General features: G+C 39.1%; 1 protein-coding gene across 1 annotated transcript in view; it reads right to left on the bottom strand.

Moving 5' to 3' along the window:
- Positions 1-22,102, bottom strand: part of CEP192 (centrosomal protein 192) — a 92,774-nt gene that overhangs the window by 27,985 nt on the left and 42,687 nt on the right. Inside the window, exons 17-33 of the mRNA XM_067467077.1 lie at positions 21,451-21,597; positions 21,174-21,285; positions 19,708-19,838; positions 15,777-15,993; positions 15,232-15,363; positions 13,516-13,580; positions 13,230-13,427; positions 12,452-12,575; positions 11,106-11,200; positions 10,138-10,729; positions 9,451-9,595; positions 7,609-7,774; positions 5,188-5,935; positions 4,067-4,215; positions 3,524-3,754; positions 1,488-1,613; positions 856-999 (exon numbers count right to left, since the gene is read on the bottom strand). Coding sequence (XP_067323178.1) covers positions 856-999; positions 1,488-1,613; positions 3,524-3,754; positions 4,067-4,215; positions 5,188-5,935; positions 7,609-7,774; positions 9,451-9,595; positions 10,138-10,729; positions 11,106-11,200; positions 12,452-12,575; positions 13,230-13,427; positions 13,516-13,580; positions 15,232-15,363; positions 15,777-15,993; positions 19,708-19,838; positions 21,174-21,285; positions 21,451-21,597 — 3,522 coding nt within the window. The remainder of the gene's footprint in view (positions 1-855; positions 1,000-1,487; positions 1,614-3,523; positions 3,755-4,066; positions 4,216-5,187; positions 5,936-7,608; positions 7,775-9,450; positions 9,596-10,137; positions 10,730-11,105; positions 11,201-12,451; positions 12,576-13,229; positions 13,428-13,515; positions 13,581-15,231; positions 15,364-15,776; positions 15,994-19,707; positions 19,839-21,173; positions 21,286-21,450; positions 21,598-22,102) is intronic.

Raw genomic sequence — 22,102 nt, 5'->3', positions numbered from 1 at the left:
CAACACAGTTCAAAAGCATCTATCTTCCTTCACTCAGCCTTCCTTATGGTCCAGCTCTCGCATCCATAGGTTACTACAAAGAATACTATTACTTTAACCGTGCACACCTTCACTGCCAGTGTGATGTCTGTACTCTTCACTATTTTATTGAGATGGGTCATTGCTCTCCTCTCAAGAAGTAAACATCTTCTGATTTCATAGCCGCAGTCTGCATCTGCAGCAATCTTTGTGCCTGGAAATACAATCTGTCATCGTGTCCATGTTTTCTCCCTCTATTTGCCAGTTATCAATCAGTCTGGTTGCCAACATCTTGGTTTTTTTTTTTAATGTTTAACTGCAACCCAGCCTTTTCACTTTCTTCTTTCACCTTGGTTAGAAGGCTCTTCGGCTCCTCCTCGCTTTCAGCCATCGAAGTGGTATCGTCTGCATATCTGAGGTTGTTAATGTTTCCTCCAGCAATTTTAACTCCAGCCTTGGATTCGTCAAGCCCCGCACATCACATGATGTGTTCGGCATACAAGCAGCATAGGTAGGGTGAGAGTATAAAGCCCTGACGTACTCCTTTCCCAATCTTGAACCAGTCAGTTGTTCTGTGGTCTGTTCTTATTGTTGCTACTTGGCCGTTATACAGATTCCTCAGGAGAGAGACAAGGTGACTTGGTATCCCCATACCACCAAAAACTTGCCACAATGTATTATGATCCACACAGTCACTGCTTTAGAATAGTCAATGGGCTACTAAGTATAAAATAGTTCCCAAATACCTCTAAACTAATAGCAGGCTAGAAGCCGAGAATACAAATAATATATTATTTTAATTAATTCAAGTAAATCAGTCTAGCCTACAGTACTTACGTGCTGATCACAGCTTGCATTCATTATATGAGATATCACTGAAGGTGCTGCTAACTGGGAAATGTTGTAAGTATGATCTGCACTTCTAAGAGTAGAGTTAACTGGTTCCTTGGAGAATGTGAAACAGCGCCATGCTATAGCATTCTGTAAAAAAATGATTTTACTCTTTAAGAATTAGAGTACCATTGGTGTTTGCAACATATTATGTTATTGACTCCTGTTCAGGTAATACAGAAACTTTTTGCACTGTTATATTATAGCGCAAATTCTCCAGATGCCATATTATTTCCCACACCAATCAATACAGCATCACTATACTTTAAAAGGAGCCCCCAGTGGTGTAGTGGGTTAAACTGCTGAACTGCTGAACTTGCTGACTGAAAGTAGATCAACAGGTACCGCTTCAACGGGAAAGTAACAGTGCTCCATGCAGTCATGCTGGCCACATGACCTTGGAAGTGTCTACGGAAAACGCCAGCTCTTTGGCTTAAAACTGGAGATGACACGCCCCCAGTGAGCACGAATAGATTTAATGTCAAGCGGAAACCTTTACCTTTACACTTTTAAAAAAATCAGTCACAACACAATATATTGCTCATTTAAGGGTGTATAATACTAGCTTAGGTACTTACAGCATGAATAACAAGTCTGACTGGCACTCTAGCACAAGTCTTGTTAGTCAGTTTCAGCGGAAGAGCTTTCCAGCTGCCTGATGGCAAATCACCAAAGTCAAGATGATTTGTCTTTCCTGCTTCCACCTAATACCAAAACAAACAAAAAAACAAAAAAACAGAAAGGATGATACTTTTAGCAAACGAGGTATACAAAACAACATTTTGTACAGAGACATAAAGTTATAGCTGACAGATCACCAGAGTAGAGATTCTGGGTGTGTTTCTCTTTTAAACAGAAAGCCAATCACCTATACTCCCATAACATCGGGTTGGATAACTGCAATGAGTGATATGTAGAGTTATCAGTAAAAACATCAGCTAGTGCAGAATACAGTGCCAGAGAAGACTGTGGCAACTGCATTACTCCAATCATAGTTTTTGAAATCACTAGCAGTTTTATGTATTGCATAATGCAGTTGCCACAGTCTTCTCTAGTACTATATGCTGATACAAGAAATTTTGATAAGCACACAACCTACATGAAACCCAAGTACTTGTAGCATTTTCTCTGATACCAACTGATACACATGTTATATTCATGAATCAATGTCCATCTTGGGTTACTGTGAGTTTTCTCGGTTGTATGGCCATGTACCAGAAGCATTCTGTCCTAACGTTTTGCCCACATCTATGGCAGGCATCCTCAGAGGTTAAGGCAGGGGTCCACAAACTTTTTAAACAGAGGGCCAGGTCACAGTCCCTCAAACTGTTGGAGGGCCGGATTATAATTTGAAAAAAATGAATGAATTCCTATGCACACTGCACATATTTTATTTGTACTTCTAACATCACTTAAAAACAATACAATAATTAAAATGAGGAACAATTTTACCAAATATAAACTTATCAGTATTTCATTGGGAAGTGTGGGTCTCCTTTTGGCTGATGAGATAAGATTGTTGTTGTTGTATGCTTTCAAGTTGTTTCAGACTTAGGTTGACCCTAAGCGAGGGCCGGGAAAATTACCATGGAGGGCGGCATCCGGCCCCCAGGCCTTAGTTTGAGGACCCCTGGGTTAAGGGGTCTGTTGGAAAGAAGGCAAGGTTATAGATCTGTGGAATGTCCAGAGTGGGAGAAATAACTCCTCTCTGCTTGAGGCAGGTCTGAGGGTTGTAATTGGCCACCTTGTTTAGCATTTAATGGACTTGCAGCTTCAAAGCCTGGCTGGTTGCTTCCTGGGGGAATTTTTTGTTTCAAGGTGTTAGCTAGCCCTGGTTGATTCTTGTATGGAATTCCCCTGCTTTTTGAGTGTTGCTCTTTATTTGCTGTCCTGATTTTAGACTAAGGCACTGAACTATTTCAACCTGAGAAGTCAGCCATGGCAGAGCACCTGATGAACCAACCTGGACACAGCATATTATTTGAGAACACAGAAATGCTGAACCACTCTAACAGCTACCAAGTCAGACTACACAGAGAAGCCATTGAAATCCACAAGCATGTGGACAATTTTAACAGAAAGGAAGAAACTATGCAAATGAACAAAATCTGGCTACCAGTTTTTTAAAACTCTAAAATCAGGACAGTTTTCTAGGACCTCACAACCTCTGAGGATGTCTGCCATAGATGTAGGCAAAGCGGCAGAAGATAATGCTTGGCCATACAGCCCGGAAAACTCACAACAACCCAGTGATTCCGGCCATGAAAGCCTTCAACAACACAATGTCCATCTTCATGCACTACCTCTGAAGTGAGCTTTTCATGCAAACAAAATATTTTTCTTCCCCAGTGCCACTTCACTTGTAGAAAACTTTTCTTAAAGTGAAGCAGTTGGTACAAATTATTTGCAGCTTTACACAAATAGGGAACTATTTCCACATTTAAAACAATGTAAATATTTGAAGTTGACTAAAGTGTGTTTCTTATTCTTGCTCTCTATATGCTCTGCATTTATATTTTTATCTTATGAGAGGTGGTTTACAACGGATTTAAATAAGTACAAACTACCTATTTCTCACAATTTTTATAAGAACGACAACAACAACAATTTTTACCTCTATGTCAGGATTTTCAGCAACTGCATTCACGGTTACCCTGCTAGATAGGACCTCTGCCTGTACAACTATATCTGCATCTGCAGAAAATGGCCAAGAGGCAACGCTAAGTACACATTGGAAGACTCCTGCCTTACAAGGTAAAAATAGCATTTTTAGGTCTTCTGAAGTACAGGGTCCTATGACAGTTTTGTTCTTAAACAGCAGACATCTGTTATTCTGAGGGTCCATCTAGAAAATGACAAAAAGGATATAAATGAGCCAAAATATGTATTCTAGTGTCATTACAGATACAAAAGTGTAGAAAGGCGTTTATGAATATAAAGTCATCTTCCAGCTGTTGCCCTGGTGTATACCAATCTCTACTTGAGCGGACATAAAAGCTTCACCACAGTGAGTGGAAAACTCTCTAGTACTCACTTTGGTTAGCCCCATTAATATCCAGGTTTTCTTTTTTCTTTTTCAGTTGGCATGAGACCAAAATTTGTAATACTCGATAAAACACATAACTTAAACTACTATACATCAAGCTTGGATACATACCTTTTCCCCATTAAACATAATACTAAGAAGGTTGATGCTGACTTGTAGCCACCGTTCCGATGGGTTAAGAATACTAAGAACTGTGTGTGAAGTCAGTCCTACACAGCATGAATAAGGGAACTTTACTTCTGCAGGGACTTTCACACGTACTAGGAAAGAAAAAGAAAATCCAGCAAGAATTTTTAAAAATTGTTAAAAAGGTATGTGTTTAATTTCGCATTTATTTTGTTATCCTATAATAATTAGAAGCAAAACTGAGGAAAAGAATGTTTAATTCTACATCTGATTCTAACAAATATAAATGTCATTTCAGTTGCCTGTTTTGTTACATTTACAGCTTGAAACAGCAAACAGGTTGCTGAACATCACCCATTTACACAAATCTGTTACTGACAATGTGCAGTGTTTACAATGGACTCTGCAGAAATTGTTTCAGCCGTACTTCATAAAAAGGCTTGTTTAGCAAGCCTTGCAAATGCTGATTTATCATCAGGAAATGCTTGATTTGAATATCTATTTTACATACCTAGGATCACGAAAAACTTCTCAGGCAGAAAGGGATCATGAATGGAAAAAGTTTAAGAAGCCCTGATTTAGAGAAGTACCCGTATATACTTGAGCATAAGCCGACTCAAATATAAACCAAGGCACCTAATTTTACCAAAAAAAACCTGGCAAAATGGATTGACTCGAGTATAAGCCGAGGGTGGGAAATACAGCAGCTAGAGGTAAATTTCAAAATAAAAATAGATACCAATACAATTACATTAATTCAAACATAAGCAGGTTAAATGTTTTTGAATATGTACATAATAATAATAATGGAGTAAAATAAATAAATGTAAAACACTAATAATAACAGAGTAAAATAATAAATAACCTAGATTCGAGTATAACCCAAGGGGGACATTTTCAGCCTAAAAAAGGGCTGAAAAGCTAGGCTTATACTGGAGTACATACAGTTTTAAAAGCAAAAAGTTTAAGAAAGCCTGTTTCAGACAAAGAGGCATTCACAAAATAGACATTCTGCTCAACTAAGGGTTAAAAATTGGGATCAAGAAATCTATTTTGACAAAACTACATATCAGAAAACAGTACTATATTAAAAAAAATGGACTTACCAAAGCCAAGTGGCATGGATTCCTTCCTTTCCACTATTTGCCCTGTTTTAGATGGACTGAATCTATTCTGGTTTGATGGGAAGTTATAATGTGGAGTTGTACCTAATACTCTGGATGTCATATCTGTATGTAATGCCAATCCAGCAGTCAATGAGTTCTGAACATGATCCAAAGGAATGGCAGAATAAATAAGTCCTGCTGGAACACCAAAAACTGGAGGACAACCAACATGATACTGAGGCAAAGCAACATTTGTCTGAGACTGCAAGCTTTCTAGATAGTGTTGGGCAAATGGAGTTCTTGTAAGGGAACAGCCTGTAAGCAAGGTTGGAATTCCAGAATATGTTGGTGGATAGTCTGAAGCAACACCACTATTTTTGAAATTTGTTCTACAGCCATCTAAAGCATCAAAAGCAGGCACATTTTTAAGCAATGATAGGCCTAGTTTCTGAGTCGTGTTTTTACTGTCATGCTCTGTTGCAGGTACATCAACACAAGTCAGTTCATTGTTATTTGGATGATTCTGTGTAGACTCATCTTCACTTTTAGGAGGAAGCTCTCCAGTTGATTTCTGGTTTTCACGTAGACAGATTGGTTCAACAGACTCATCTACTTCTAGCTTCTTAGGATGATTTCTTGGCTGATGGATCTTATTTTGTAAATCACGTTTTTTCCCACTTTCTAGTTCCAATGATGAAGTTGGGCTGGTCCAAACTATTGTTGTGCTCAACTCAATGGGACGATTAGTCTAAACAAAAGGCATCAACATTGTTATTGGTACAGTCAGCCCTCCAAATTTTAAGATGTTGGGAATGCAGGACCCCCAAGAAACTAGAAAAACTGCGTATCTTAACCCTACACCTAGTAAAAGCTCAATATTTAACACACACAAAAAGTACAGAACTGTAACTTGAAAGCATTAAACAGGTTGTGCCGGTTCTTACTTACAGATACTTGCTTTGCACCATACGTGCACATGTGTACTCCTTGCAAAGTGAGCTGAAGTTTTAAAAGTTATGAAGCCCAGATCAGACTGTGTGTGCATGTGAACATGGATCTGTGTCTGTTGAATGATTAGATCTTCAAAAAACAATCTCTTCCAGAGATGTTAGCCTGCTGCCCAGCTCAGGGAAGAGTCGAGATAGAAGATTAAGCTGCTGAAAAGGGCATATAGCTGCCTCTTTGTATCTGAATGTTTGAGGGGTTTTTCTGGGTTATGTCCCAGATGAATCAGATTGTTGAAAAACACTCCCCACTCCCACTCATACAATTGCTTTCAATGACTTTCCAGGGAACAAGGGCTACTGGGGGTGGGGAGTGTGGAAACGGATAGCTAAACTGCAATACAGCAATAACTGTAACAGGTGCATGCAGGGGTGCTACCCAATCTCATTTTCAAAATTATTTATTTATTTATTTGCTGTATTTATATACCAACTTTTTCACCCTTGGGGCGAACTCAAGGTGGTTTACAACATACTAATGGCAAAAAATCAATGCCAACATACAGTACACAAAAAAACCCAACTAATTACCACATATTGCTATGAACTTAAAATCATTAAAACCATTAAACATAAAACATACATAAAATTTAAACATTCAGACAAAGCATAAAATCATCCTAGTATAAACATTAAAATCCTTTGATCCAGAAATTGTATACCATATCAATTCCGAATTGTCATTGCACATGTTCCTTGCTCCCACAACCATGTCTTCTTGCACAACCAAGGAGGCTTTATTGACCTGTTCCGAGACTCTTGCAGTGTGTCTCAGTCTCACAAGGCTTGCAGAGAGACCAGGAAGCCCGATCAGTACTTATAAATCCATGTGAAAGATAGTGTAAGCCAGCTCCAGAAGCGGTGACATGTAATTTGGGAGTAATGAAATCCACAAAAACCAAAAGCACAAATGTGGACAGCAGGCTGCATTCATAATATATTTTAATCTTAAAATCAGGAGTCATGGCCATACACTTTGAGATAAATGTTTAAAAACTTTAGTCTCAAAAGAAAACTATATGATATATTCAACTCAATATAATTTTGATTCAAACTCACTCTTTAAAAATTACATTTAAAAACATCCCTTTGACAATATTTAATTTCACTTTCTCACTATTTAGTCTGAACTCTCATGATGCTACTAGATAACTGCTTTTCCAGGAAATGTTGAACAGTGCCAATATTATTAGTATTAGCCATACTATTCCAGTATACCTATTAGGAACAGAAATAATGTAATTGGGTTACAATTAATCCAGATTCCACAGGATAGAATCAGGCATGTTACAGTGGTTTTTGTACAGCATTTACTATTACCTCAAAGAAAGGCCTCAAGAATTAAATATATATTACCTCAAGAATTAAATATAAGCACAACATATAAAAATGACAAAACATTTCACCATCTACTTACTTGACTTGTCTCTGGAGTAGACAATGCTACATTATTTAGAGTATTCTCTGTGGCAGAAATAAAAGTCAATTGTTGGAAGCTGGGATCAGTGTACCCCAACTGAGGTAAGGTAGTATCATTACAAGATGATTCCTTAAAATTAGGGGCTGCATGAGGACAATCAGATCTAAGAACCAGAACAAATGTTTGTTAAAAGATATCCATCACCAGGAAAATGAACAAAATCTGCCTACCCATTTTTTTAAAAAAAATCTTAAAACCAGGAGGGTAAATAAAGAGCAACACTCCAAAACATGGGAATTCCAGTCAAGAATCAATCAGGGCCAGCTAATACCTCCCATCAAAGGATTCCCCCGGGCAGCAACCAGCTTGGCTTTGAAGTTGCAAGGACATTAAATGCTAATCAAGGTGGCCCATTGCAACATTCACACCTGCCTCAAGCAGACAAGAGTTCTTCTCCCACCCTGGACTCACCACAGATATATAAACTTCACTTGCCTAGTTTCCAACAGACCTCACAACCTCTGAGGATGCCTGCCATAGATGTGGGTGAAAAGCCAGGAGAGAATGTTTCTGGAACATGGCCATACAGCCCAGAAAACTCACAGCAACCCAATGATTCCGGTCATGAAAGCATTCAACAACACAATTATTTTTCTTGGTGTGCTGTTTTTTAGGTCTGTCTCTGGGGTTATTTGGGGCGCTGATTCAGAAAGTTCTATTGGACAGATCACATCAACTCTAGTTTCTTAGATACAGTTATTATGATTCAATGCAGTTTTTAAATTCTTAGAATTTTTAACCACAACTATGCAACCCACAATACTTCCCCCCTATGTTGCATAACTGAAAACTACAGTACTGTTCATGTGCAAGAATTGTAAACAACTGCAGTATCTCATTTTCTAATTTAAACTCTCAAAATTATGCAAAGGCTTCGACCACTTCGTCTTTCTTCCCTAACTTTTTAAAATATGTGCACAGATAAAATTAGAGGACAAAAATAACATTTGCAAACGTCAAATTCACAAATGGGCAAATACAATAGAAGGACAGTATCTCAACAATTGAGCTTTGGATATCTATATGATATCCAAAGCTCAATTGTTGGCATTTCCAGTTATATAAAAAAGAAAGGGGGAATGACAGATACCTCTCACTGGCTGTCAGACAGTTGTTTTCAATACAAGCAGACAATGCTGTCCAATAAGCTGGCAGCATAATGTATAATCATCTACAATTGGGTGAGCAACTATAGTAGGTATAGGATTAATTTTACTCCTGCATCTTTACAGTGCGCTTTAGCCCCTGGAAATTAGTCAAAGATGTACCACGAAACTTCTGGTGTAGTTTTTTTGAGGTGTAGAGATCAGAAAACAAATACTGCTCTAGGAGAGCTCTAGCAGCAGTGATAATTTTTTTCAAGCCAGTCTGGGGCAGCTTTGTAATAATGAGGGAGAGATGTGAGAGTTTTGGAGTCAGAACAAGTTATTTTCCAGGAGGTTGTTGAGCCTTTAGGCCACATTCCCCACTCATTACACAGCACAACAAAAACAACAAATGTTTTCTTGGGGTCTTGATTTTTAGACTGTATCAGCTCTTAAAATATTATCATGGTTTTCTATGGCTGATCAGATGGCAACTGGTAGGTGGCACATGTTCTGTAGTTCCAAAACTAGAGCTGACAGGGAAAAATTGTGTGATTTTTGGGATCAGCAAGTCAAATATACACAGAAACAGGGCTAACATTGAGGCACCAAAATGTGTATTGGCCAGTGCTATCTGCATTAATGTCTCCCAACCACATCTATGTGTGATTTTCCCAATTTCACATGTTGCTACCTTGAAGAAGCAGTTGAAGAAGTATCACTTGGAGATGAATGAATAAGAGGAGAGGTTGAAGGCCTGAAACTGTACTGTTCATTTTCTGACGCCTCCGCATCGGTGACAGGAGTTGCGAGCTTCTGTTTAACTACAACAGTGTCACCTGAAAATTTGAAAACCAAATATATTGGATTTAAAAACAAAGCTTTTTTCCAGTTACATGAGACTCTGAGGACTCTGACTATCCATCTCAGGAGTAAAACAGCCCAGGGAATATTACTGAAGCTTATACTGGGCTCACAATAGCAACAGAAACTAAAGCAAACATTCCTAAAATATCAGATGTTAGTTTTCATATATAGGAAAAAGTTACCCTATAATGTATTTTTACAGCTACAACCACCAACCTTCCACAAAACAGCAAGCATAGGCCAAAGAAAGAACCTTCATACAAAGAAACCCTTTCTCTGATCAAAAAGAATCTTTGAACTTTAAGGTTATCCATCAGAGATACAATATTTAACATTTATGCTCAAATTCCTTCAGCCAGTGAATACCACACTATGTAGATGTTACTAATGAAGTAAGACAAGAAGCTTAACTTTTTCTGTACTTGTTTTGTAATTAAGAGCCAAGCTCTGGGAGAAAGTGTGTTTATAATTTGGGAACTACTACACATTGAAAACATTTAAGATTAAAGCTCACCGGGAAGTTTTGTTACATAGTCTTCCGAAGGTGTCTCAATACTTTTAGATAAGCTTTCTTTCAAGAATGTTACAGAAGATACTTTCTCAGTCTGAAAACATTCACCAATATTAGACGCTTTTTCTGTATTTTTCATTTCTTCTTTCCACTCAGAAGAACTAGCATCACAATGTAAATCTTTGATAGAGCTTTCCTCCTTTATTTTCTCCAGATGCTGCCTCTCTTTTCCAGACTGAATACAGAAATTATTTTTGGATGGCTCTCCAGAACTCGCAGTTTCACGTTCTTGTCTGCCCGATTTATGCTCATCTGAGGAAATTTCTTCATGTTCAATCATATTTTCAGGCTTGCTATTTGCTGCACTGGTGGATAATAGTTTCCTAATGGCAGAAAAATCTTTGAGCTTGGTACCTTCTGGAATATTAGCTTCTTTCCGATTTTTACTTGAGAGTTTCATCATTAAAGCAGCTAGCTGTGAAGGTTCAGTACTAACAGAAGCATCTGCAATGGCAGATGCAATTGTACTCATACTTAGGATAGAGGCCTCTCCATTATGGTGCCCATGCTGAATTTTACTTGCTTCAAGTTTCTCCTAAAATTGACAAAATAAAATACTGACATGTTAACATCCTGCAGTGAAAACTTGTATGAAGATTAATTGCAAAAATATTCAGACTAGGTGACCAAAAAAACCTGTCCAACTGTTATGAAAAAGACACATTGGGTATTTACATTCTGGACTGTTGAGATGCAGAAATCAATGAGGAAGTGGAACTGAGAATGCAAAAAATTAACTAACACACTACACATTATTTAATGCTCCATTCTCAGCATCAAAAATTTGAGAAACACTGTGACTTACAATTGACTCTCTAAAAACAACTATCCAATGGCATATACTTAGTATTTTTATAAACCTAATCAATACCTTTTTTCAAATCCCTGTCTATTTCTTATTGTTTACTTACACTGATATTGTCTTCCATTGGTGAGCCCACTTCACCAAGATTGAATGTAGCAGATGCTATATGCGATTCTTCTTTAAAATTATTTCCTACATCCCCTAAAGATCAGGGAGGGAGAGAGAAAGAGAGTTTTTTATTTTATGCATATTTAGTTCAAATTCAAATATAGTGGCCATGATCTGAAACTTGAAATATGATACTCTATGTCCTTCCTTTCCTGTCATACACCAGCTTCAACAAGGAGAGCCTGGCTTTTATTAAACACAAATTCTCCATAACCCAAACTAGATAACTCTGTCTTAAACACCGTCAACAAATTAAGATAACACAGAATCATATATTACAATATAATGGTATCAAATTTAATTGTAGCGATTTTGAATGTAACTACTATACATACAAACACTTACTATTCAAACATTTATTCAGATTGAAAGAAAAAATACTCAATTTCTTCTATTCTAAGATGCATTCCCCCAATCTCTAAAAATGAGGCAAGTCTAGACTCATAGATGTTTTCTTATATACAAATAAAGCTTTTTTCTGTTCATGGTGGACGATTTTTGGATCATATGATTTTAATATTTATATCAGGATGCTTTTAATTATTTGTCTTAGTGCTTACATGTTGTATATGCCTATGTTTAATGGTTTAAATTATTTTAATTTATAGTTATATGTCTGTGTTTAGTTATTTTATCTTATTATATGTATGCTGACATTGGACTTATGCTATTAATATGATGTAAACTGCCTTGAGTTCCCCCAAGGATGAGAAAGGCGGTATATAAATATACTAAATAAATAAATAATAAATGGTTCTGAAATTAGTGTGCATCTTACAATCAATGGCATCTTAGAAAACAGGCTGATTAGAGAAATAGTTCACATTTCAAAGGGATCATCAGGAATGTATATTTTCCATGTGAGTGTGCAGTTCCACAGGACATTGCCAAGCACAAAGCTGGGGAATAGTGATGAAACAATTAATTACAAAAACCGATTATCAAGAATTCAGAAGTAAGAATTTCTCAGTAACTGAAGAACATACATATCAATCAAGTTAGGATGGAGGCCCCTCTCCAATCATTCCTGTAGTAAGGAAAGAAGGGAAGATGGGGAGGAAAGCTGAGGAGGACAGGACTTTATATCTGCACCAGCTTTACAAGATTCTCAATCTATACGTTTTCATGGATAAATGACGTTCTGAATTCCCATGAAAATAAATACTGTTCTGCAGATTTCCACACAGATCATTGAAGACGTTTCAGATATCAAACTTGACCCAACACACAAACACACAGCCACTTTTGATTAGGATATGTGCTACTAACTTTGACAGACATTACCTTGAAGACTATCCGATATCTGCAAAGTCTGTTCATCAATATTTACGCTCGATATAATAGATTGATTCAACAAAGGTACAGGCTGCCTCTTCTCTGGAGATGTAATATCATAACCAAAAGAGGGCTGTATGAGGAAACGTGACATTTTTATAAATTTCAAAAGCATTTGGTATCACTTATTGAGTAAAATAAATAAAAGAACAAGGAAAATGACCAGTGTTGGCATTCTGTAATGGATCTTAGGTGTTACCTCTCCTTTGTGTATGCACCTTTAAGTCAACAAGTGATTTATAGTAACTCCATGAATTTCATAAAGCAAGGAACTCTTAAAAGATTATCATGCTGTTTCCTTTCTCTGGAATATCATCCACAACACCTGGAATTCATTGCCAGTCTCCTATCCAAAATTAAACTGGGATGGCCCAGCTTAGCTTCCAATAATAGATGAGACCTGGTGCTTTTAGAGAAGGCCTACACATTCTGCAGCCTTCTAGGTGTTTTGGGCTTCAGCTCCCAGAAGTGCAGACCACTGTACAAGCTGGCTAGGGCTTCTGGGAGTTGGAGTCCCAACTGGATGGCTAGGTTGTGTAGGTTTGTTTTAGGACTCCTAGGCCTAGCTAAATCAAAACTTGTGTGCTCTCACCTAGCTATGTTCATTTACTCTTATTCTACGATCTGCGAATACACCTCTAGTGGTTCAAAGAGATGGCAAACTTCTCAAAAGCAGACCTCCAACAACCAGTAAAAAAAGAGAAAGAAATTGAAATCAGCTACATACCCGTTTCACATCACCCCCTCCTCCAAGGCAACCAAGAGCTTCAGATCTCTGACCAAAAAACTCTCCAAGAGAGATCCGAAAATAACTGGCATTTTTGGTAAGATTAATTTCTGAAGCCCTTGAGGGATTGAAATTATGAAATGATCTCCATGATGAATCCCCAAATACAGAGGTATTTTGTGGATCCATTTTTTCTTCCTGAAATTGCAACAAGTACAGAAATGTCAAAAATTAATGCTAGCACAAAAAATGCATTCCAGAATTGTTTCTTCAGAACATTAGCTACCTGCATAAACCTGTGCTCCTTCTCAAAGTCTTCTTGATCTTGGGCAATCATAGCAACTGCTTCAGCTTTCCAAGAAAAAAAAGATACAGTAACTTTTTCACCATATGTCAAATTCTACTAACACAGTTGATGAGTGAGTTGGAGAAATTGAAATATAGTACTGGGGACATACAGTGTACTTTAGGTTTTAATCTGTTTGATCTGTGAAGACATCTGCCCTGGCGCTTTGCTACTCTGCTGCTGAATACGCATGCCCAGTGTGGAATACATCTCACCATATTACAACAGTGGATGTGGCTCTTAATGAGTCATGCCGCATTATCACAGGATGCCTACACCCCATACCACTGGAGAAATTACACGGTTTAGCTAGTATTGCACCACCTGACATCCTTCGGGAAGTAGCAGCCTGTAATGAAAGGACTAAAGCAGTGACATCTCCGACTCATCTCCCCTGTTCGGATATCAGCCAGCACGCCAATGCCTTAAATTAAGAAATAGCTTTCTAAGATCTACAGAGATACTCACAGGAACATCTCAATAAGCAAGAGTCCAAAAGTAGCAGGCTAAAATCCAGAATCTCAATACGTGGCTGATACTAAATGAGAGATTCCCTCCTGGGCACACAGAAGATTGGGCGACTTGGAAGGCACTGAACAGACTGCGCTCTAGCACCACAAGATGCAGAGCCAACCTTAAGAAATGGGGCTACAAAGTGGAGTCCATGACATGCAAGTGTGGAGGACAGCAAACCACAAACCACTTACTACAATGCAACCTGAATCCCGCCACATGCACAATGGAAGACCTTCTCAAAGCAACACCAGGGGCACTCCAACTGACCAGCTACTGGTCAAAGAACATTTAGCATAATGTCACATTTTAAACTTTACTTGTGTTTTAAATACATTTTAACTTATGCTCAATTTGCTTCTGACACAATAAATAAATCTGTTTCTTGAAACGACACGTAATTGTAAAATGCTAATGATTAATTTCAGCACCACCAGCAAGAAAACTACATAAGATACACCTGCAATTCTAAGACACACTCCATTTTTAGAGTTGTTTATATAGGAAAGTGTGTCTTTGAATTGAAGAAACACGGAATGTTAATTTAAAATTTGATTTTGCAATTGTAAGGGAACATCAGAAGAAATCAGCCCAGTTTTCTAAGTGGCAGCTTTTTGAACAAACCGTTTCTGGCATCTGAAACCCGTTTGTATTACTGCTTCCCTAATTAACAAATCCTGTGCAAAATTTGAAAGCTAGGAAAAGTCTGCACTCAAGATGAGGTAACCCATTTTGTATCTCTGAAAGGTATTTTAAGATATATTAGTAGTTTGCCCTTGTCTTACACAGAAGTATTTAATAATGACCAAACAGTATTTTTGTTTCACTGTCAGCCTGTTATCTGCATTACATTACTTACAAAATATGTGAAGCATTCACGTGATCGGTTTCTAACACATTTTTTTAAGAAACAGAAACATTCCAAGAGACACACTACCATACAACTTATATACCTTTGATTACAAGGAATATCGTAGCACTTTTGAGACATCTACTTGGAAATACAATACAAGCAATTAGTTGGATCTCTTACATTTTATAAATCCAAAGTGGTTTCCTTTCAAGTCCGTAAATTAATTTGAATGAAGTACCAAGGAACGAAATACTAATGAGATAAAGATTTAAGCACATTATCAAACTTACACCCAGCTACGAAGTCTCCACTAACGTTTGGAACATTTACTGTTTGTTCTTTATCAAATGAGGTGTAGTACGCAAGATCTGTCACCCATCTTCCCTCTTCATCCTGATATACCACATCATGTGGTGGATCATCTGAAAAATGCATTAAGAGTTTCCTTAAGATTCCATAGTTAAACAATTGTTCACATAGACTTCAGTATAATACATAGTACTATCAATATGTATCCTTCCCAAAAAATCTTATTATGTTTTCTTAGTTGTAGGGTTAGAAATATGAAGAAAACACAAAACTCTCATTTATTGTAAGCAAATACAATAACAACACTTGATCTTAAGTCAAAAGGCTGAGAAGCAATTATACAATAAGATGTTTTGAGCAATGAGTCAGGCTGGAAAAACAACTGAACAAATACAAACATTCAAACGTATCTTTTAATAAATTAACCAACGTTATGGTCCGTAAGACAAAGCAGCCATCTACCAACTGAGCAATTTCCGAACTGAATTTAAAAGCCTCAAGACACAAGAGCGAGCATTGAACTAACCTTCTGAAGTGCACTCATCGTGCTCAGTTCCTGTATATGCACTTGGTGACAAGTATACCTCAGCCAGAGGAACATAACTTTCACTAGCTTCTTGACAGAGAGGAGAAAAGGGAGTTTGCTGTTCTTTGTTCCAGATCTCTGAAGTAATCGTATTTTCAACACATTGAAAATATACTGAATCTAGTTTTAGTTCAGGATTGGTTACGTCTGTGGCATCCTTATACAAAAAACAAAACAGTAGCTTTAATATACACGTCAAAATGCTTGCTTCTATATACTATACTTTATTAATCTATTTCTCAGCATTGACAACATTCTTGATACGTGCAATTGATAGCCAGTCAAAAGAAAAAAAAAGTATCTCATGATACTAGTTCAGATTTTGTCTAGGTTTGTCAAGCCACCTTTGGTGGCCCCATGTAAGCTGCCCTGAGTCCCTTCGGGGAGATGGAGGCGGGGTAGAAAAATAAACTTCTTCTTCTTCTTCTTGAGTTTCAAGTGTAGAAAAAAGCAAAGTTTAAATAAATAAATACTACTATTAATACTATGCATACTATTTTCCATCTCCCCATCAATCTGTAAATACTTTGCTTCAAGCTTACTTGATTAGAAACAGGAATGCCTTAATAAGTATTCAGTTTAGGGAAATGACAATAGGACAAACATTATGTGAACAGATTCAAGGCCTAAAATGAAATAACTATAAATTTATTTATTTATTTATTTTATTTGGTATGCTTGTATACCGCTAATATCTCAGCCTATGCGGCGACTCATTGCGGTTTACAACATGTTAAAATATACAATGTTAAAATATACAATTCACTTAAGCATATAAAATTAAAATTAAGAATACATACAAAAAACATACGCAGCATTGGGCCACCAATACAGATCGGGACATCTCATAGTTAAAATCGTCATCCAATTCGTTGTCTTGATTGCTAATCCATGGTCAGATAAAACATCACGACGAAGGTCAATTGAAGACTTGCTCAAACATCCAGGTTTTTAGTTTTTTCCTAAATGCCATTAGCGAAGTGGCTGACCTTAATTCAGTAGGGAGGGCATTCCAAAGCCGGGGGGCCACCACAGAAAAGGCCCTATCTCTCGTTCCCACGAGCCGCACCTGTGAAGCAGGTGGGATAGAGAGAAGGGCTTCTCCTGAAGATCTAAGGGTCCTGGTGGGCTGATAGGCCGAGATACGTTCGGATAGGTATGTAGGGCCAGAACCGTTTAGGGCTTTAAAGGTCAAAACCAGCACTTTGAATTGGGCTCGGTAGCTAATCGGTAGCCAGTGAAGCTGGTACAGCAGAGGAGTTGTGTGCTCCCTGCGCCCAGCCCCTGTTAATACCATGGCTGCCGCCCGTTGGACTAGTTGGAGCTTCCGGGCCGTCTTCAAAGGCAACCCCACGTAGAGAGCGTTGCAGTAATCAAGACGGGATGTAACCAGAGCGTGGACTACCGTGGCCAAGTCAGACTTCCCAAGGTACGGTCGCAGTTGGCGCACGAGTCTTAACTGTGCGAATGCTCCCCTGGTCACCGCCGAAACCTGGGGCTCCAGGCTCAGCGATGAGTCCAGGATCACACCCAAACTGCGAACCTGTGTCTTCAGGGGGAGTGCGACCCCGTCTAACACAGGCTGTAACCCTATACCCTGTTCGGCCTTGCGACTGACCAGGAGCACCTCTGTCTTGTCTGGATTCAATTTCAATTTGTTCGCCCCCATCCAGACCGTCACAGCGGCTAAGCACCGGTTCAGGACTTCGACAGCCTCCTTAGTAGCAGGTGGAAAGGAGTGACAGAGTTGGATATCATCTGCGTACAGATGACACCGCACCCCGAAACTCCGGATGATCTCACCCAGCGGCTTCATGTAGATGTTAAACAACATGGGGGACAGTATTGAACCCTGAGGAACCCCACAAGACAAAGGTTGTGGGGTAGAGCAGGAGTCCCCCAGTGACACCTTCTGAGACCGACCCTCGAGGAATGACCGGAGCCACTGCAGAGCAGTACCTCCGAGACCCATTCCCGCGAGGCGTCCCAGAAGGATACCGTGGTCGACGGTATCGAAGGCCGCTGAGAGGTCGAGTAGCACCAACAGGGACACACTCCCCCTGTCGAGCTCCCGACGGAGATCATCCACTAAGGCGACCAAGGCTGTCTCGGTACCATGTCCCGGCCTAAAGCCAGACTGTGCCGGATCTAGATAATCCGTGTCTACCAAGAATGCCTGGAGTTGTGAGGCCACCACACGTTCCATGACTTTGCCCAAAAAGGGAAGATTGGAAACAGGCCGATAGTTTACCAATTGAGTGGGGTCCAGTGATGGCTTCTTCAACAGCGGTTTTATCACAGCTTGCTTTAAGCTGGCTGGAAAAATGCCTTCCCGAAGGGAGGCATTAACCACCACCTTAACCCACTCGGCCAATCCCCCTCTGGCCTCCTTTAGAAGCCAGGATGGGCAGGGGTCTAGGATGCATGTGGTAGCTCTCATTCCTCCAAGCACCTTGTCCACATCCTCAGTTTGAACCAATTGAAATGAATCCATCAAAATCGGACAAGCAGATGCTCGTGTTACATCCTCAGAGACTGCCGTTAATGCGGCGTCCAGTCCAGAGCGGATCAAAGCGACTTTGTCTGCGAAGAACCGAGCAAAAGCTTCACAGCGAGCAGCCGAGTCATCAGGGCACCCATCCTGAGTGGTGGGTTTCAAAAGGCCTCTGACAACTCGGAACAGTTCAGCCGGACGGTTCTTTGCAGACGCAATAGTGGCCGCGAAGAAAGTTTTCTTAGCGGCTCTTATTGCCGCGGCATATGACCTTAAAAAGGCCACAAACCGTGTTCGGTTTGACTCGCTCGGATCCGAACGCCACACGCTCTCTAGTTCCCTCTTCTTTCGCTTCAACACCGCCAGCTCCTCAGTAAACCAAGGGGCCGGTTTAGATCGGCTACTTGAGAGGGGACGTTCTGGAGCGATCGTGTCTATTGCCCTGGTCATCTCCCCATTCCAGAGAGCGACCAGGGTATCAACAGGATCACCAACCGCGGTGGCGGGAAAATCCCCAAGAGCCGTCAGGAATCCTTCCGGATCCATAAGCCTCCTGGGGCGGACCAATTTAATAGGTCCTCCACCTCTGCGGAGGTTAGGGGGCGCAGTAAGTCTAAAGCTGACCAGGAAGTGGTCGGTCCATGGCAACGGAGAGATGGATAACTCCTCGACACCGCCACCTTCCTCCCATCCCTGACAGAAAACCAAGTCCAATGTATGTCCAGCACTGTGGGTGGGGCCAGATACTTGTTGGGACAGACCCATGGTCGCCATGGTAGACATGAAGTCCTGAGCCGCTCCCGTTAGGGCAGCCTCAGCATGGACATTGCAGTCCCCCAGCACAAGCAGCCGCTGGGACTCCAATGCCAGGTCCGAGACTACCCCCGCTAGCTCAGGTAGGGAGACTGTAGTGCAGCGAGGTGGACGGTACACTAACAGAATCCCTAATCTGTCCCGGTCACCCACCCTCAGGTGGACGCATTCAAAATTTGTTGACTGCGGGATGGGGGTCCTGGTCAGAGGAATAGAATCTCTATAGACAACTGCAACCCCGCCTCCCCGCCCTCCGGATCTCGGTTGATGCTGCACAGAGAACCCGGGTGGACAAAGCTGGGTCAGATTTACACCTCCAGCTTCGTCCAGCCAGGTCTCCGTGATGCACGCCAGATCTGCCCGCTCATCCAAGATTAAATCCTGGATGACAGTTGTTTTGCCGTTGACAGATCTGGCGTTCAATGAGAAAAACAGCATTTGAAGGACATTTCAAAGGACAATATCTATCTATCTATCTATCTATCTATCTGATCAGATTTTCTTTCAAAACTGAAATTAGGAATTGTCAACAGATGCTCAAACAACAGAACAAAGAGTCATTACCTTATTACAAGTGTTTTCAGCAGTGATACATGGAGGCTGACTCTCAGTATAATCCCTGTTTGCATTTTTGGTATTTATCATGTGATTAGTTTTAATAGGTATTTCATCCTCTCCATATTCGTCCAAATGGTCTGCAATAATGTAATTTTTTTTTCTTTTACATTACTTCTAAATTTCCACAAGATAAATATCACTTCATTTAAAATTCAAAATGTAGGCATCGCATGGCATTTCCTGTCGTACAACTGCTTTCCCAAATGCTAATTCAAAACTGAATGATAGATTATTATGTCCACATGTGTCATTAGAACTTCAGGAAGCATCACTATAAAAATTCCAAAGACACTTCAAAAATAGGAAAGACACCAAGCAAGCATCAGGCATTCAATTGCCAAGGAACGTCTACTAAAGCCAGATACAAAATAGTCACTTGAGAGGGGGATATAAGAATCAAAAAATAAAAGTATCTTGTACTCCATTCTCAGATCAGAAATTTATCTTCACTACCAGGACTCAGTTGACAATCTGCCCTCAAATATCTCTTCTTCATATACCCTGAAGGTTCCCCCACTTGCATTCATTTCTGCTGCCTGTTCTAGAACACAAGTTCCTCTCATAGAATCACAGAGTTGGAAGAGACTTCGTGGGCCATCCAGTCCAGCCCACTGTCAAGAAGCAGGAAAATCACATTCAAAGCACTCCCGACAGATGACCTCTTATTCACATAATCTCTCTCTCTCTCGCTCTCTCTCTCTAAATACATTTGAGGGAGTTTCAAATTTACTTTAAAACAATTATATTTCTAGATAATGTATTTATTGAAAACATTAAATGCTTGGCCCCAATATTATCAAGAACTATTTCACTGAGGAACCTTGTCTGCTGCATTTTACAGGCTGCATAGCCATTATCCAAAATGCTAAGGACAAGAACTGTTTCAGATTTTGGAACTTTAGAAGATTTTGTAATGCCTGTATACACATAATGAAATATCTTGGAGATATACATCTTACATACATAAACTAAAGATAATTTTATAGTTTTATAGTTTAAAGTTTGTGTGCACTGAATCCTAGAAAGCAAACTTGTATTACGCCAGCTCTGAAACAATCTTGGAACAATTCTAATTTCTGGATAAGAGATACTCATCTTATGTTGATTTAAATCAAGTCTGAATTAATAGACTATATTGAGTAAGTGATATATGCTGATATTAAGATATTATTTCGATTGTATTTTATGCTTCAGTTTTAAGTTTTGGTTTTTAACTTACTAATTTGCTAGACAACCTGTTTAACTAACTTACTTTATTTCTGTCTACTATATCTATTTTAAAACAGGCATTTAAGAACTGGAACAGCTACGTAACTTTTTCTGCAATTTATGAATAAAGAACTGTTTGATACCAGGTCAACACTTACTCAGTAGTATGAAATATAATCAACGAACTACCAAAATAAACATACCTTTTACATCTTGACAAATGTGTGATTTGTCTGTCCTAATGAACATGCCAGATACATTGCCTGTTATTCCAACAGGACACTTATTACAGCAGTCACTGGATCTATCTTCCTGCTTAAAAAGAAATCAGCAAACACATGCATTATATTCACATTACAATCAATTTACGACATCTGAAAATGTATTACATATAGAAACCAGATGGTCCTTGACTTACTCCCATAAAACACTGATGATGTAACATTTGAATTTCACAAGTGTAGGGGAAAAATTATATACCTCTTCTCCTGCTGAAACTGTTAGCACAAATTGCTCATCTTTCACACAATGCCTGGTTTCCTTAATATCATACAATTGTTCACTACCAGTATCATATGAATCAGTTCTTGTTGCTGCCTGGCAGACAGTAGGTGTTTGGAAATGTTCCTAAAGAATCGTAAGAGATCATTTTAAACCAAAATTTCAATGTATATAATCTCTACAATTATCTAATAAATGCTATATCTATATTCTTATTTTAGACCTGCTTAACCTAACTAGTCTAACTGATGACAAATGGCAGATCAATGATCTATATCATTCATTAATATACCAAGCTATAAATTAGCACTTTGGGCAGATATAAAGATAGAAATTTCAGCTACAGATTTCACCTAAACTGGTCTACAAAGAAGGAAACATTTCATGTGTAATTATAAAAAGAACTGGTGCTTTCCTTCTTATGTATATCCTGCTTTTCTCTCTTGAGCAAAATCCAAAGCAACTTAGGCATTGCAAGCAAATCTGTAAATAAGTTTTTAAAAGTATTGTCACTATTATAAGAATTTACATCATAACAAATACTATAAAATGTATTTCCAGTACATGACAGGAACAATTAAACTTTACCTATTACATAATGAGAAATAAAGCAAATGCCACCACCTGATCT

This window comes from Anolis sagrei, chromosome 4 (genome assembly GCF_037176765.1).
Source record: "Anolis sagrei isolate rAnoSag1 chromosome 4, rAnoSag1.mat, whole genome shotgun sequence".
NCBI lineage: Eukaryota > Metazoa > Chordata > Lepidosauria > Squamata > Dactyloidae > Anolis > Anolis sagrei.
Note: the sequence above shows the minus strand (reverse complement) of the source record. Positions and strands in the feature narration are given on the sequence as shown.